Genomic DNA, 17,396 nt, shown 5'->3' on the forward strand with positions numbered 1-17,396 from the left:
TACATGGTGGTGATACTGGGAGAAATGGGGATGGGAATGGGCTCCCCAGATGGGAGAAGTGCCATGTCCCAGCCAGATGGTGTGTTTATTGTGTACAACACCGCCTTTACAAGCTTGGTCTGCAGTCCCCTGCCATCCAATGCTATGGTGGTGTAGTCCTGGTTGGTTTTGAGCTCCTGAGGCTGTATCCACCATCAGGGGTTTAGCAACATTAAGTTCAGGGGCACCTTCCCTTCACAGAGTACTTCTCATGTGTGGATGTCACTCAGCCATAATGTAAATCTCTGCCCTTATTAGAGGGAGTAAATCCTACTTAGTAATAACTTGGCTCACGCTCTGTATTCATTTATGTTGTATTGTGGGCCATTTTAAACCCAGATGCTTTTAAACCCACCAAGCAAACAAGGAAATGAGCAGCCATCCAACCTTTTTTATTTTATAATTGAATGTTTACACTTGTTACATGGTAAATCCCATATAATCAGCCTGTAAAGCCTGCACAAAACCTGTGTTTTCAAGAGAGAGCAGGAACAGAATTGCATTACATTTATGCATGTTATGAATGTTTGCTGGGTTGCTGAACCGTACCCGTTAACAAAGCAAGAATTAGCATGACCTTTTAGAAAACCTCTCCTTTACCTGGCCATGGTTTTCCTTGGGTTTTTGTGATCACACGTGATTGATGCCAAAACAGCTCATGAAACAATACGGGCATGTGGGGGGACAGACAGCATAGGTGATAGGAAGGGGATACAGACCGGGGGTGGCTGCTCTCTTTGGCTGGCAGTGATGCTCTGGGCACTGTCTGAATGTGGATCCTGGTAGAGACCACCACAGTTGGGTTTTGCTATCAGTCTAGGGCTGGAAAAGTTTTCATGCCCCAAAATCAGTGCATGTCTCTGCTGAAGTGATGCATGTCACAATGTGAGCTATTCAGATATCATATATACAAATCTAAACAAATCTGTCCAACTTGTGCCCCCACATCCTTAAAAGAAGACGATACAAATGAGGGGCTGTGGAGACTGCAGAGGAAGAGCTGTAACTTCCAGACTGCTCTACAGCTGGGGGAAAAAAGGGCTGCAGAGTGTAAATGCAGTGAAACTACCACTATGTGCTATGTCTTGAAGCAATGCACACCCAGTAAATAATACAGGTACTCCTAAATCTGTCTGCAACAAGTATTGGTGTATTTTGTTTCATGGAAGGCTCCATGCCAGTCTGTCAATGTCCATGTGCAGTAAGCAATTTATGTAATAAATAAAACAACCCCTATGGAAGAGCTTAACATCTCTGCCCCACTGGTGTAAGTAGCTTTGTTCTCTGACAGCATTTCATTTCAATGAGTCCAAGAAGAGGGTGGTTGAAATATGTCTTTATTTTCTGACTGTTAACTCTTACATGCATGCTGCCAACCTCAGCATTATGGCTGACCCATTAAATACTGGACAAAACACATCTCATCAGCTTGCATTACATTTTGAACTTAATAAATAGGAAAGCCATTATCCAGATTCTGTCTGGCCATCTGGAGGAACAATGTTTTGTAGCTCAATGAATGTCTATCTAATCCTCCCATATACAGTTGGGTTTTATTCTATTAAAAATATAATGAGAAAAGACTACCATACCATTATGTGGTGGAGCTAAATGGGATTTTTAGAATAATCAATGAAAGATGAATAAAAAAGTTAAAGGTTTTCTTTAAAGAAAAAGAGACAAAATTGTCTCCTTGGGATTAAAGTATTGTAAAACTGAATTATTATAACATGATCTTTACTCATTAAAAATACCCCAGTTTCATTTCCATAAATCTTTCCATTAAGAATAAAATTGAGTTCTATTTGTTTTTTGGGGGGTTGTTTCCTTTTTATAATTTAAAAAATGCGAAGCATTAAACGGAATGCTGTGCTTTAAACAGAGGATGCTGCAAGTTCGTGCCTGCTGTGGGCTCAAGTCTTACCATCCAGCTGGTGGCATCGAGGGCTGCTCTCTGTGGCGTGCTCTAAAATGCCAAACAGAGGTTTGCTGCTGCAAATGCCCTGGTGAAGACCCCAGCCATGTGGGGAGCTTTTGAGGTTGGTCTCCTCCATTGGCTGGCTCCAGCATGGTGGCACCTAAAACCCTTTCCCAGCTGCCACCATGTCCTGGAGGTGCCCGTGGTCTGCAAGTGCTTCCTGGTGTGGGACAGTTATAGGATCCCAGACTGGTTTTTGTTGGAAGGGACACTGCCAGGGATGGGGCAGCCATAGCTTCTGCAGGCAACCTGTGCCAGCGCCTCACCACCTTTGTAGTGAAGACCTAGGCAAAAAGTCCATTTGAATGCTAAAGCCAAGGCACCACTGGAACTGATGTTTGGGCACATGTGGTTCTTCAAGCCCCAGATTCTGAGATGTTCCCTCATTCCTGAGTTTTCCCCTCCATGTAGACCAGATCTGGGCAAGGCACTGAATTGTCCTTTGCACTGCTGCAGTTTATTTGAGAGGGGGCACATTAAATACCAGCAATTAGTGAACAATTGCTTTAGGGTTTATTTCTCAGCAGGAGCAGAATATATTTCAGCTTTCTGCCTGTATAGCTGTTGGAGGAAAATGACTCCTGCTAGTCATTTCCTGACCCCCAGTACTGCATCAGCTGCGATGCTATCCACCTCCAATTCATCAACCAGTCAAGTCGATATAATTAGGAATCCTAAAGTCAATAATCTGATAATCTCCAGTGCACAAAGGCTCGTATGTAGGAGAAGTGATTCCAGGAAGTCTGCAGCTCAGATCCATGCAGGAAATATGCCAGATTTTAAAAAAGAAACAGGCAGAGACTTGGAGGAGAAAGTGCTTCCTAATCCTTCACTGATGACATATTTTGGGCTATCAGCTCTGCAGTAAATGCTTTCCCGTACAGCCATTTAGTGCCTTTGAACCTTCCCTTTACAGCCTTAATAATAATGTTCAATTACTGGTTCTGCTCTATAAATGAACGATCTCAGTTTAACGAGGCACTCAGCTGGGTGAGCAATTCTGACTGGGGGGGTGGGATGTCTCCAGGGTGGCTGTTCTCCCTCTCACGTGCACTGTTGGCCATGGTGAGTGGCAGAAAGTGTAAAGCAATATAACGTTTGGCAAATGTTTCACAGTCTGTCTATTAAGGAGATCCAGAGAAAGGGAAGTCTTCCATCCAGAAATGATGCCAAAGAAATATGTCTTTTGTAAAACACTTGGAGTGTGTAAAATCACTAATAAAGAGTAAGTATTTCAAATATTTCAGGTTGCTTTTTGAAAGTGTCAGGGGTTCCCCTTGGCTTTCCAGTATTTGGGCAGGAGTGGGGGGACCAGGGGAGACCTCTCTGGGAAAACAACCAGTAGGTTCATTCCCATTTTCCTCCCTCAACCCCAAGGAGAAGTGCTGAAGACCAACCCATGTAATGAGCCATGTGTCCCTTGCACCTCTTTTTGAGCTCCAGGCAAGACAGACATGGTTTCTTTTTAATATCTTGCTATACTGAAGGAGTCACTGAAGAGCCCTCAGGCAGAGTAGGGATCTCCCCTTTGCACCAGGATGGATTTAGGATGCATTCCCAGGATGGCTCCATCTCATCTCCCAGCTAGATGCCAGAGGCTGCTGCACAGGGCAGACGTGCTTCCAGAAAAAGCAAGTGGCTTATATAAAAGTTTCATCAATTTTAAATGACAGTGTTATCTTCCTAACAGGATGTTTTAGCTGTAACATGTTCTACATAAGCCTTTTAACTCGCCTTGTCAGAAACCATTCTGCCTTCTTCTGGTGCACACAGCGAGCCTGTCGCTCAGCAGGCATTGAAGGGCATTGTCAGAAAGCCAAACACAGAGAAGCAATGGGAAATCATCCTACTTTTCCCATCCACAGTGGGGATGTGATGTCCAGGGTCACAGACTGAGGCTCTGCCAAGTGTCTAATGCACAGCTGGGATTTCAACTCCCCCAGGGCATTGCACACCCCAAGCCCCCAGCCATCAGGGATGGCTGCCCTGGGAAATAAGAGTACCAGCCTTGAATGTGGACTCTAAGTAAATCACAGCTCCTGAGTACTGAATTAGAGGATCCATTGTCGTTGTGTTGAAGCCTAGCACCAGAAGAAGAAGGGCTTCTATTTGATCCCATAAATCAGCTGATGAACCTTTTCCTTCCATGTGCTGGTGTGAGAAGCATGTGCTCTGCTGGATATATTATCACTATTCTTCCTCAAAGTGCTGAGGAGCCAACTGATCTTTAAAACATGCTAATCTGATTTGATAGGGAAGGCTGTTTATTATTGCTCAGTACCATAATACAAATCCTGTTGGTTAAGTTAGAATATGGGATTTATCTAACTTCCTTACAGGAATACAGCAATAATGCTGGCCAAGGACGGAAGGTCATCACAATGACGTGAAGGTCATTACCATGACGTGTTAATCAGCATGCAGAAAGTCATTGCAAGCTTCAGAGATGTGCTGCCTTGTTAGAGAGGTGTCTGAAACCATGTGGAAGAAGGGTGATCATCCAGCCAGCCTGGACTGGACATAAAGGATGAACATTGCTCAGGATCCATGCTAGGGAACACAAATAATGTCCATTCCTCCTCCTCCCTTCCGTCTATGGTGTCTTCAGGTAACTGCTTCAAGAGCACATATCGAAAGAGCAGGACGCTTGCTTGGGGTGTTATGCCACATTGAATATGGATCATCGGTCCAGGGTGGGGACTGGCATTTTCCATTCCCCTGCAAGGTTCCAGTTGGCTGTGAAGGCACCAACCACCCTGTTGCATCGCAATTGCAAGGCTATACCTGCTGCTGCAGGAGGGATGGGATGCGCAGGGGATGGCTGGGCTTTGCAGGAGCAGCCTGGAACAGCACAGATTTATTGCCTCAAGTGCTCCATGTTTCTCCCAGCTGTTGCTCCAAGGAAGGCAGGCACAGCACTGGTCATCAGAGCTGAGTCTTGAGCTATGCGATAACCAGAGGTAACTCTGTGCTGGGGAGTTTTATCTAATATGAAGGGGGAAAGCAATATGCATGCACATTGCAGATGGGGCTAGCACTGCATATAGATTTATAGGCAGTAAATCGGAACACAGGGAAATGCTTTCCCTTTCTCCATAAACTTTTCAATTTCAGAGAGGCCAGATTCAATAAAATTATCTTGCAGATGGAGGTTTTATTGAATCTGGCCCATAAAGCTCCCATTATGGGGTTTACAACTGCCATTTACACAAATCCTTATATAATAAAATACAGTGGTGTTTACAGCATTCCTGCAACTGCCACAGAATTACAGTGTGCACAAAACCTGATGAGTAAATCTTGTTTTATTGCACTGGGTGCTCCACTGACAATGTAAAGCAGCAAAACCTGGGGGGGAGAAAAAGGTAAAATGCAGAGGTAGGAGGAAAAGGTTGCTTGGGTGGGAGGAGAATTATCCCTGCTGCTTGGCCAAGATACTCCAGGGAAATACCATTGATTAACAGCCATGTTCTCCTTCAATGCAATACACAAATATGCTTCCAAAAGGTGCTGCATGGCCTCAGCACTCGTTACTGGCAGCTGGGTGATCCCAGCTGTTAACAGCATTTGATGCAGCCACGGCAGAGAGCCAAGCTTGGGTTGGCTGAGGCTTTGCTAAAGTTTGGTATAAAAATCTGCAGCTGAGCTCTTTTTTGTTTCCCACCTGCGTTATGGGTGCTGCCTGGGTGCTTGGAGCAGAGTGTGTGCTGAGCAAGGATGGAAACTAGTGGGTAGTGGCTGGAAAGGAAGGAGAATGAAGGGTTAGCTGACTGAAAGCATCTGAAAAGCTTAAGAACTGAACATGGGGCTAACTGGTGAGTAAAGGCTGGAGCTCAATTGTGAGTGACTGAGATTCATGCTTGAGGCTGCTGTAAAGGTGCTCTTACCAGGGCAGAGGAAAAACTAGGAACTCTGGAGATCTCTTCTGAGGAGGAAGAGCCTGGGCTGTGTTTTTGGGCATGGCACACATGCAATTGAAATGCATCTCCTTTAATTAAGTAATGAAAATCAGCATGTCTTTCCTCTGCTTGTTCTCATGCTGAGCACTGATGGCTTTTCCTTTATGGTAGGTCTGTCTCACACCACAAGTTTTCTGTTCCCTCCTCCTGCATCACGGCATTAATCTTTGTGCCTCCCTATGTATCTGCAAAGCACTTGCATTTGCAACTCCATTAATTAGGCCAGAAAACAGGTCAGCACTAATCTCTCCTGTTCTCCTTAATATGCTGTTTTCTGACACCACCTCACAAATTAAATTGAGATGATTAATACTGGTTTTCAGTGCTGTGCTGCATGTAAGAACAAAAACTTGTGTTTACAGAGGAAGTATCCCATTTAGGATGAAGGAACACTATTTAATTTATAGTAGAAACATTTGTTTCATGGCATTTATTTCAGAAATCAATTCACAGTAAAATTCAGCTTTCCTTTTTCCCCCAGCTAGCTCAGCATGAAGAATTGATTGAAAATTTTTATCACCTTCTCTTGGCACCAAAATACTTTTGCAAATCCATCCTGGGTGATATGCCCCAGTCACATTAGAAGTGAGTAGCAGGGTGGACACTTGCATTATTCTTCTGTTATTCTCTGTGCTCTACCTTGCAAATTACTTTCTCATTGGGGTGGCTCTCCCTGCCCCAGTGCCCAGAACTGTGACCTAGCAGTTTCTAGGGAAAAGATGTCCATACGAAGTACATGGAGGCTGCCAAAACCTCTGGCTTTGCTCCTGCTGTGAAATGGGAGAGCTGAGATTAACAGTCTGTTTCACAGAGGCTGGGCAGCAAAGATAGGTCTGTTTATTTACTGTGTTTCTGTATTGCTTTTACTGAATCATTCAGCCCTTTATTTTGTGATTACATCCTTTTGCTGGATAATTTTTCCTTGCCCAAGAATGTGTTTTCTTTCCCAGGTGTGCATACTGTTTCTTCTGGGTTACTGTGACTGGTATCAGGTGTTTACTTGTCATTTCCCATATCTGCCCCACTGTAGATCTCAGAGTAACTCTGATAAAGCTGATGGAGTCGCTTCAGAACTACAGTACAATGAACAAAATCTAATCTGTTCTTCAATTTTAACAACAACTGCGTAAATGAACTGTCTTCACTTCTGCTCATGGTCTTTCAAGGAAGCCTGAGTTGGTGATGTTTAAAGACACTTATGCCTGCTTCCACTTCCACTTTATATATGGACCCTTGATATAAATACAAATGCTGATGCGTCTCTGGCCTGCACACTCCCTCCTTCACCTTCTTCTCCTGAAAGATTAAGAGTCATCAAAAGCAGCCAAGCTTTTTCTTCCTGTCTGGTTTTCCTGAGCTTATCCTAAATCTTGATTTATTTATATCCCCCCCCCCTCCGCATTTTGCTGTCAGTTTACTGCAGCTCTACAGCCATGTTGGCTTATAGTAGTCATTTAGGAAAAAAAAAATAAGTATTGTGGGGTTTTTGCCAAATCATAACAGAAATGGAAGAGGGACAGCGTGATTCTCTGTTTTGCTGTGTAATGGGATGGTGGCCACATGAGCTGTCTTGGTCTACTATTGCTACTCCTGGTTGCTCCTTCTAAATACTTCTGCCAGTGTTTTATTCGGGTTAAGACTGATTCATTCTGCTCAGTCAATATTCATCCTTCTCTTGTCCAAGCTTGTCTGTCAGTGGGATGATTTAAATAGCCTGCCTGGGTTGTGAATCCCAAATGGGGTTCAAAACAGGAGGGGAGGGCTGAGATGCCTGGCACAGTCAAATGGTGATGTTTGTGTCTACATTTGGCAGCAGAGCTTCATGTTTTGTGGTTCTTTTTATTTGCTCTTGGGAAGGGTGCATTAGTGTCGTGCAATGCTTTGAGTGCATGGAGTGATGGATAGACCTGACCTGAGGGGGCTGGTGCTGCAGCAAGAGCTGCTGCATGGATCTGATTGTGGGGGTTGCTGAAATGAAATAAAACAAAAATGTTGTTTGTTTTTGACAGCTTTTTGCAATCTTTGCATTTGCAACATGCGGTGGGTACTCTGGAGAGCTGCGCCTCAGTGTGGACTGTGCAAACAAGTCAGAGAGTGACCTCAACATTGACATAGCCTTTGCCTACCCCTTCAGGTAACCCGGCTTGCTTCGTGGTGGTTTGCTTGCAGGCAGGCATTCAGGGCTGATGTGAAGCCCATTTTCAGTGGGGTTTCCCATCATTTATAGCAGGTTTTGATAAAACACTGAATCCGGGGCTCCAAGGTATTCCTCACAATGTTGTTTAATGCTCCGGGTGTGCATGAGGGATGCATTTGGCTAGACCTGATGTGGATGGGGCTACAGGAACCTCTGGGGAATGAGAGCGTAGTGAAGGAGAAGAGAGCAGTGGTGAGCATACAGAGCTGTGTAAAGGCCAGGACAGCCCAGAGAATGGAAAAAGGAAAGCAAGGAAAAGGAACAAAACGGCATTGGCCCAAGAGTAAAATGTGGATAATGTATATATTAACTGTAGTGTAGCTATTAACTAAGCTGGAAATGTGGGAGGATTCCCAATGATTGGAGGAGCAAAGATCTGGAAGAGCTACTCCATGGGGAAGGGGAAGCAAAACTCAAAGCAAGTTTGAACTATAATGTTGAAATGCTTTTAAAAATTCCGCTAATTGCCTCTCTGCATCTCTTGGTGCCTGAATGCTTTAAACCTTGGAATCTAGTGAATTGGGAAACGGTTTTTCTTATTTAAGTATGTCTGAAAGCTGTAATGAGTTAAATATACATATAAATACATATATTTATATTAAAAATGTTCATGTTATTTAGGATCCTGCTTCGACAGAACGTCCAGCGTCTTCTGCTTTTAAAGATGTCAAGTCCACTCTAGAAACCTTTCACGTCTGTAAAAGTGATTTCTTTGAGGAATTGAGATGATTAAGAAAATGCATAATCCAATCTCAAGTCTAGTGCACTATGACTCAAATTATTTTGCTTCCTTGTGTGATCATATCCTGCTTTGCCTATGATTGCTATGCACAGACCAGATGTAATAGCATCCACTTCTTTTAACATGTGCTAAAATGCAGAAGTTTCCAAACAGAAAAAACTGAACTTGATGCTTTTATTTTATTTATTACTCCGAAGAGGCACATTTCCTGGTATTACAAATGTTTATTTTTTTGTCTTTAACTTGTCTGAATTTTCTTTCATTTCTGCTTAGTATGCATGAGATGGATCCTGAAAATTGAGTTGTATGAATTTGTAATTTGATTCACTTCCAAATAGGTCATTTCTCCAGCATTCGTTACAGATTACACCCTACAGTAAAGTGCTTTTAGTTTGCATGATTATGAAATAGTACTTTATGTAAAAAGTTAATAAAATAGGAGTAGCCAGAAAGTATTTCTTGGCGTTTTACAAGGCACAACGACTACTGCTCCTGGAAGGAAGTGACTGGGGTCTGCGGTTTCCCACAGTTTTGCTAATCAGAAAACTGGAAATAATTGCTGCGTAATTGTGTTGTTCTAGCATGTTGGAAAGATGATTCAAAATAAGGTTTATTTGCAGAAGGGATCCAACTGGGGCTGTAGCTGGTCCTTGAACTGTGTGGCTCCCAGCTGTGGCTGAACGTGCTCAGCATGCACAGTGTAAGACATCTACAGTAGGATGGCTGGCCACATAGTATAGATATACCTGTAATTTGCAGGTGAGAAGGGAGATGACATTTAGCCAGCTGGTGTTTTATAGAGTTTATTTGCCAAGAGTTTAATCACAGAATCATAGAATAGTTTGGGTTGGAAAGGATCTTAAGATCTTCCAGTTCCAACACCCTGCCGTGGGTAGGAACACCTCACACTAAACCGTGTCACCTAAGATTCCATCCAACCTGGCCTTGAACACTGCCAGGGATGGAGCATTCACAACTCCCTTGGGAGAGGCATGAAGATACTCGGTTCTTGTGCAGTTTGGAACTTCCATGCAAACTTGAGGCACCCGCAAGAAGTGCCCAAGGATGTACAGACTATGTGGGGTAGCAGATGTGTGCCTGGAAAATCCGGCCCAGTGCTGCATGTGGAACTTGGTGTTATTTTACTGTTTTGTCTAAATATTCTTGTGACTTCCTCATGAACTTGCTCTTTCTGCTTTTCTCCTGTGCTGCTTCAACAGAATGGGGAAGGCTTGCTCTAAAACCAGAAGTGAGATTAGTTGGGAAAGGTAACGTCTCTTGGAGCAGTTGATACCCCTGAAAAAAAGTGGGCACATTACAAATTCAGGGTCCCTCATCAGATGTGACCCTGAAGCTCATTTGCCAGCAAGGGCATGTAGGCTTTGTAGGTAGGATGAATTTCCCACCAGCTGTCTTGCATCCAGGTCTGAATAAATCCGTATTCACGTGGCGTTTTCCTTTCAAATGCCTTCAGTGCTCTGATTTTTGGCTGACAGCTAGGGGAGGTGTAGGTGGAAGGAGAGATACTGCTGAGCATCTGACACGGCAGTGCTGTTGTGGCTGTCAGTAACGACACTGAAGCAGTCAAGGACCTGAGCGCGGCTTTGAGCTGTGCCTTCCAGCATGACTTGAAACAAAGAAAGCCATGCTACCAGCTACTTTCATTCCTGCTGCTGCGAGTCTGAGGTTATGTTTTCTTCTAGAAGTTGAACTGCTAGACCTTGGCTACTTGATAACGAATGTCAAGAGCTTTAAGCAAGTAAACAAAATTGTAAGGCTCAACAGGACAGCTTGGCAAAGCGAGAGGGCTTGGATTCTTTGGGAATGAGATTGAAGGAGCCTGCAAATCTCCTATTAAGGCAAGATGGGAACAGTGAGGGAGTTTTTCAGACTGAAAAGGGGAAGGTCGTACTTTTGGCCATGTGCTTCTGGCGCACATCACTTTTGATGGGATCTGGGGATGTGTAATTAAAACATACCATTTGCCAAGCTGACTTCAAACCAGTGATTCATGTAGCTTCAGCCCAGTTCTGAATGTACTGAAGGACTGCACTCCACAGCAGGTAGCTCCAGATGCTTCTGCAAAGCAAGGAGCATCTCCATATTGCCTTATTGAGTTTCTCAGCCCCAACCTACAAGCTGCAAAAGTCTCCAGCAAACAATATAAATGAATTCAAGGGAAATTATGAGTTCCACCAGATGGGGAGTTTTGAAGGGTACAGTTAAAAAAATCAAGACAAATACGATAAAATTATAGTTGGCTCATGCATTACCTTACTGCTGTTGTAACTGTGGCAGCAGGAACTTGCGAAGCACCAAAAAAAACCCTCAAAGAAACCCCCTATACAAGATAGTTGCTTCTCACTTCTGCCAGAATCCAATCCTTTTCCCAGTTTAATCCTGCTTCTCTGGTATCACTGCTGAGTAACTGAACCTAAATCTGGCTCCACCATCTCTCCTGGAATATGAGGTGAGGTGTATGCCTTTCCATTTTTAACTACACTGATTCATTTAAGCTTCCTGTAACCCACATCCATGACCCAATATTCAACCAGTAATATGCAAAGAAACCTGTAGTCCAAACCCTACACCCTCCAGCTGTGTCTCCTGGAGCTCTGCCATGCTTTTCTGCGTATTCTGCCATAACTTCCATGCGCAAACTGATATTCATAAGGCTGCTTCAAATAATCACCTGGTGTTTTCCATCATTATTGCCTGATTCTAGTTTTATGGCAAAGGATTTCTTTGCCTCTTCATGCTTTTAAACAAAAACCAGCCTTTTTTTCTGGGTACCTGTATACGTATTTCAAAAGTTCTATGAGTTTGTCTGTCTATGAATATGGACCAAACTTCCCTGCTTGCACACTAATAGTTTTTCTCAGCAGTAGGATCTGTGCCTGCTATATTGCCTATTGCAAATTTGGCACACATTAAGATAGTCATCAGCTTGACCCTCATTCCAGAAACGATTCTTTGAGTGGAGAAAAAAATGATCAGCATCTTGGAATTATTTGTTTCTCTCGCAGTCCATCACCCTTTCAGATTGGATTTGTTACTCATCCAAGTGCCCTGAAGCAATATTTTTTTCTGTAGTAAGGGTTCTGGTGAAGGTCCTATTTGTTTATTTTTAATTATTTCTTCTGATCCCAGCAATGTTTTTATCATGTACTTTGCTATTTGTAGGTTTTACTTTCAGGGTGAGTAGTACACCTACTGTGCACTGCAACGGGGAAAAGCGTTTCAAGACAGTCCTGTAAGTGTGCTGTCTCTTAAGTGTTGAGGCAGATCTCGAGCTAAAATCTCTTTGCCTTTAGCTTTTGGAGGTGCTTTAGCCCAGCCTACATACACAGGGTATTCCCAAGTTGAATGGAAACTCGTTTGGAATTTGTGTATTGCCTATTCTTGTGGCACTCATCTTGCAAGCTGCTTGGAAAATATTGGCCCAGAGGGTTACATGATTAGATTTTAAATACAGTCTCACCTAAACCAATGGTTAAGTATGTGCATAGGTGTTAGGAGAATTGAGCCTACTGGAGAGTAAGAGTCTGTTAGGAGAATAGGTACTAGTAGGACAGAATGGGGCTGTTTTATGGTGCTAACATGAGAGCCTGTTGCAAGAATAGGTCTGTGCACATCTCCATATCACAACAGTGAGGAAAAGAAAGGTTGTTTTCCATTTCATTTTAAATCACCTCTTAGTATGTTTCCAGGGCGTTAGTAAAACTGCCTCTTGAAATAATCCTTGCTTCTGAAGGAAAAGGAAATTGTATCTCATGGGAGCTTTTCATTTACCCTCTAAGCATCACATTTGGATAAAGACATTCCAATTGAGCACCCTTTAAAGTGTATGCCTCATCTGCAGGCAATGGGTTCCATTTGAAATATGACAGCCAGATCTAAATTGCCTACTTAGAAGCTGCAGATGATAATTAAGGAGTAAGCTAACTCTTTCTGCTTTGCAACTAACTTTTTTTGGAAAAAACCTCTGATAACAGCACATTTGTGTGCCAGAGTGTGCTAGCCTTTTTTTATTATTATTATCCATTTGCAGTAAATCTTGCTTCAGAATTCAGTGAAAAACCATCTTGGCCAAAAGATTGTAAATATCTATTATAGGCTGGGAGACCAGGAGCTGCTGATTAATAAGTCTTCAAAAACAACGTAGTTGCCTGCAATGCTGCCTTTCAGGCAACTATGGCAGGCCCTCCTCCGAGCTGCCTTGGGCTGCTGTAGCAGGTGAGGGTGGGAGGTAGGAAGGAATGAAGTCATCTAGTCAGTTAAACTACCTAAGGTTCATGTTTTATTTTGCACACGTTCATCACACAAAAGATGCTCCTTTTGCAAAGGCAAATTGTAGCCTCCTAACACTTGTGTGGGTAGACAGAAGCGGAGGTTGCACTAGCTCCAGCTGTGCTCTGTGCCAAAACGTAATGCCCACTTCCCAGGTGGATTTGGCAGCTCCTGGGAAGGTGAGAGGCACTGGTTAAACTCTGCATGACCCATTCCAGCTTAATGGAGGGAGAAATCGCCATCCTGAAAGTCCTTGAATTAAAAAGTCCTTAGATTAAAGCCTGGTGTGTTTTGAAAAGCTGTGCTTTAGCACCAAGAGAAGATACAGGGATGCTCAGGTGAAGTTCAGCAGCAAAGACCATAAGCTGCCTGGTCCCTTCCAGCTCTGCAATCAATTGTTCTATGAAAGCTGCATCAATTTAGTCCCTTTTCTTGCTGAACTGTGACCACCTCATCTAGCGCTACAGATCTGGGGTTACAATCTGGACTGAAAAGTAAAGGTGTTCAATAGTACATCAGCAAAGCTGGAAATTTGCAGCAATACCTCAACTATATAAAATGGCTCTTTAGGATGGGCTGGGTCATGGCTTTAATTAGCTTCTTCCACAACAGTTTCAGACCTGGTTCTCAACAGTGCTTTCTATACCTAATTTTGACCTCTGGTTGAATAGATTTGGCTAACAAGGACTTTTAGGTTTTAACTACTGTTAGTAGAAACTGTAAATGATGTGAGTGAGGAGTCTAATGTTGTATCCTGCTGAGCAAAATTCAGGAAATAAATCCTTCAGGATACAAATATCTCTAATTGTGACGCCTTCACAAAAGTCCCTTCATATTTAATTATGACCTAATGATGCAAAGCAGACTGAAACATTGAGATGTATTTTTTTACTAGGAAATAGAGATTTTAGGGGTTTTTTTTAGCTGTGATTTGTACATTCTGGGAATTTCTAGCGCTGTCCAGGAAATTGTAGCTCAATTTTTCCAAAATATTTTCTTTCCAATGGAAACCCAGTAAAAATATTGTATTCCATAGCGACATGAACACGAGAACTTTGACTTATTTAAAGTATGGCCCCAGTACAATTCTTCCCTGATGGTGAAGGTATCGGAGACCTTTGTCTAGTTTTTGTACTGGAACAAATCTGTAAGCAACATGCATGTGGAGCTCACATAGGCAGTCTGAGCACTCTGATCAATAAGCCAATAAGCTTAGAGCTGTTTGATCTCACATTGTCTCCCGAGCAGAGGAAAAGGTGATCCAGGCCTGCAGAATGAATGTTTCTTTTCAGCTTTGAATGAACATAGTTTTTTAATGGGAAAGAATATTTCACTTTTTTTGCAGCCAGCTCTGTTTTTTATTAATAGAAAGTTCAAACTGAAACAGGGGAAGCTCAGATTGGATACAAGGAAGAAGTTCTTTACTGCGAGGGTGGTGAGGCACTGGAATGGGCTGCCCAGAGAAGAGGTGAATGCTCCATCCCTGGCAGCGTTCAAGGCCAGGCTGGGCAGAGCCTTGGGCAATATGGTCTAGTGTGAGGCATCCAGGGATTAGAACTAGATGATCTTTAGGTCTTTTCCAACCCAAACCATTCTATGAATGCCATAATTCAGAGCCCTGATAGGATTTTTATTCACTTGTGCATAGCTACAGACTACTGAAGTAATTAAAATCTGCAAATCAGTGCTCTCCAGTATTTATGAGTCTTTAAGGACCATGCTAACTGTGGAAATAATGTCTTTAGACCAGGAAGATAGTAGAATGGGAGAAAATGTCTATGCTTTCATACTTGGACAGCCATGGTCTGCAGTAGTGGATGTCTACAGTCACACAATGTACAATTTAATTCCTGTTATCAGGGAGTTTGATGAAATCATTGCTGGTCTGATTAAAACTGATAAAGTAAGGGTGACTGTGGCTTTTCTAGTTTTGAGTGTCTCTTCCTGACCCCAATTACAGTCTTCAAATCCCACTTCGTAGTAATCAAGATTGGCAACTTGGCCAAAGAATGGTTACTACTGACGGTTTGCACTTTTGTTCAAACTGTGGATAAATACAAGTACCCTTTTCCCACTAGTGAGCAAGTGGGAGATGCCTTCAGGCACTTGACGCTTTGTTCCTGCATGAGATTTAGATAGAACTACCTGCGGTCTGATACAGCCACATCTTTGCCTTCTCTTTGAGTAGCACAATGGATGCATTGTGTTGTATGAAGGAAGAAATATCTACCACTCTCACAACTTGCTAGATGCTCAGAATAGCTTTGCTTCTGTGCCGACTATTCTGTACACAGACAAGAAGCCAAAGCTGAAGGGTGGCTACACAAGTGGCAAAATCTTTGCTCAGTCATTTTTGTTGCTCGTGTGTTGGGCTGTGTACAATGATACACCGCATGAATGAGTCAGAGAAGGTCTGGCTGCCAATATGTGTAAAACTGTGAAGTCCCTGGTCCATTGCACAACCAGGTAGAGGCTGATTGCTCCAGTCAGTGCGATTGTCCCAGAGCAGCAGCTCTGCACACAAAATAACTTTTCCAGATCATAGAATCATGGCATGGTTTGAGTTGGAAGGGACCCTAAAGCTCATCCAGTCCCAACCCCCTGCCATGGGCAGGGACACCTTCCACTAGAGCAGCTTGCTCCAAGCCCCTGTGTCCAACCTGACCTTGAACACTGCCAGGGATGGGGCAGCCACAGCTTCTCTGGGCACCCTGTCCCAGCGCCTCAGCATCCTCACAGGGTGCTTCTTCCTAATACCTCATCTAAATCTACCTTCTTTCTATTCAAAGCCAGATGTTGAGGTCTTCTCAGTTGCCACTATCCTCTGTATTCTCAGTTTCTAGTTTGCAGTTTTTAATCCCTTAAAGCCTGAAGCAAACATGTCCTTGAATGCTGAATTGAGGCCATAGAGGAGGTTTGTCTTTACAGCTTTTCAGACTGGTCAGCTGCTGTCTTCTGTTATGAACATCCATGCACAAACATTGCATGGACACAAGGCTCATGGATACACAGCTGGCTGGGAAGTAAATGGGGAGGGGAAAGTGCTAGCAGCTTTCTGGAGATGGTGTCTGCTGCAGAGAAGGGAGTTCTGCTTCTTAAAGCTTCTACAATCAGATAGAGATTTTCTCTTGGCTTCAAAACAATTGGATTCTTGATGAATTTGGGTGGTATTGATCCTGATGTGCTTATTTTCTTTCATAGAAGCTATATTTTATACTTAACACTGTTCTGGTGACAGAAAAAAAATTCATTCATTGGTACTCTAGACAGAATTTGTTCTTAAAGTGGAAGTCACTTTTGGGGTTGTTAACATATGCAGCTTTTTCACCATTTGAATTTTTAATATATATTCATGACTAGTCTCTGCAGTATTGTGTGGTGATGCTGTTTTATCTGTGCCTGCCACAAAGGCTTTTGCTAAAAGTCAGGCTTTTTACAACTTCCCTTGCAAATTTCTTTTTGCACATTTTCATGCTGCCTGTACAGAAACAAATCAAAGCAGAAACCCTTCAGCTTTGCTTTGTTCGGCATTTGGTTCCATACAGCAGACAATGAGGGGACAATCAAACCCATCCTTTGCCTTTTCCCTGCTCCTGAATGTTCGTTCACTGAGTAGCAGCACTGAAGGTTTCCCCAGGATCGTAGGAAACTGAAGAGTCTGCTCTCACATATGGCTTCTACATGAATTTATTTGCCAAGAGTTTAATCATAGGATCACAGAAGAGTTTGGATTGGAGAGGACCTAGATCATCAAGTTTCACCCCCCTGCCATGGTTAGGGACACCTCGCACCTAAACCATGTCACCCAAGACTCCAATATTTCTTCTTTTTCAATGGACTCTGGAGACAGTGGGCATCTGACCCCATCCAGCATAGCCCCACTAAGTGAGGTACCTCTCACTGTCTTGTTTGGATTCCCAGAAGCAATGTTTCATGGGTTTTAAAGAATAAAGGTGCCAGTGGTTTGTCCACAGATCCAACAGCAGATCCACAGTTCTACCTTAGCTCCTGTCCTTGTGCTGCTCAGCCTTTAATTTTGCTCACTGCTCCCTGGGAAAAGAATTTAACATGTACTTGGAACGTAAATGTTTTGACTGGGAGTTTTATTGGTGTCATGCCGTAAAACTCTACAGAGGATTTAATTTGATTGCTTTAAGTGCCTTAGGACAACATATTTGGGAAAATTATAAT

At 43.1% G+C, this 17,396-nt stretch overlaps 1 protein-coding gene across 1 annotated transcript in view; it reads left to right on the forward strand.

The window, feature by feature from the left end:
• SYNPR (synaptoporin) overlaps nt 1-17,396 on the forward strand; it is a 108,832-nt gene that overhangs the window by 70,647 nt on the left and 20,789 nt on the right. The window contains exon 3 of the mRNA XM_061472884.1: nt 7,986-8,110. Coding sequence (XP_061328868.1) covers nt 7,986-8,110 — 125 coding nt within the window. The remainder of the gene's footprint in view (nt 1-7,985; nt 8,111-17,396) is intronic.

Source organism: Pezoporus flaviventris, unplaced genomic scaffold (genome assembly GCF_033815535.1).
Source record: "Pezoporus flaviventris isolate CSIRO_AGI_PZ_B2104156 unplaced genomic scaffold, CSIRO_AGI_Pfla_v1 ptg000073l, whole genome shotgun sequence".
Classification (NCBI taxonomy): Eukaryota; Metazoa; Chordata; class Aves; order Psittaciformes; family Psittacidae; genus Pezoporus; species Pezoporus flaviventris.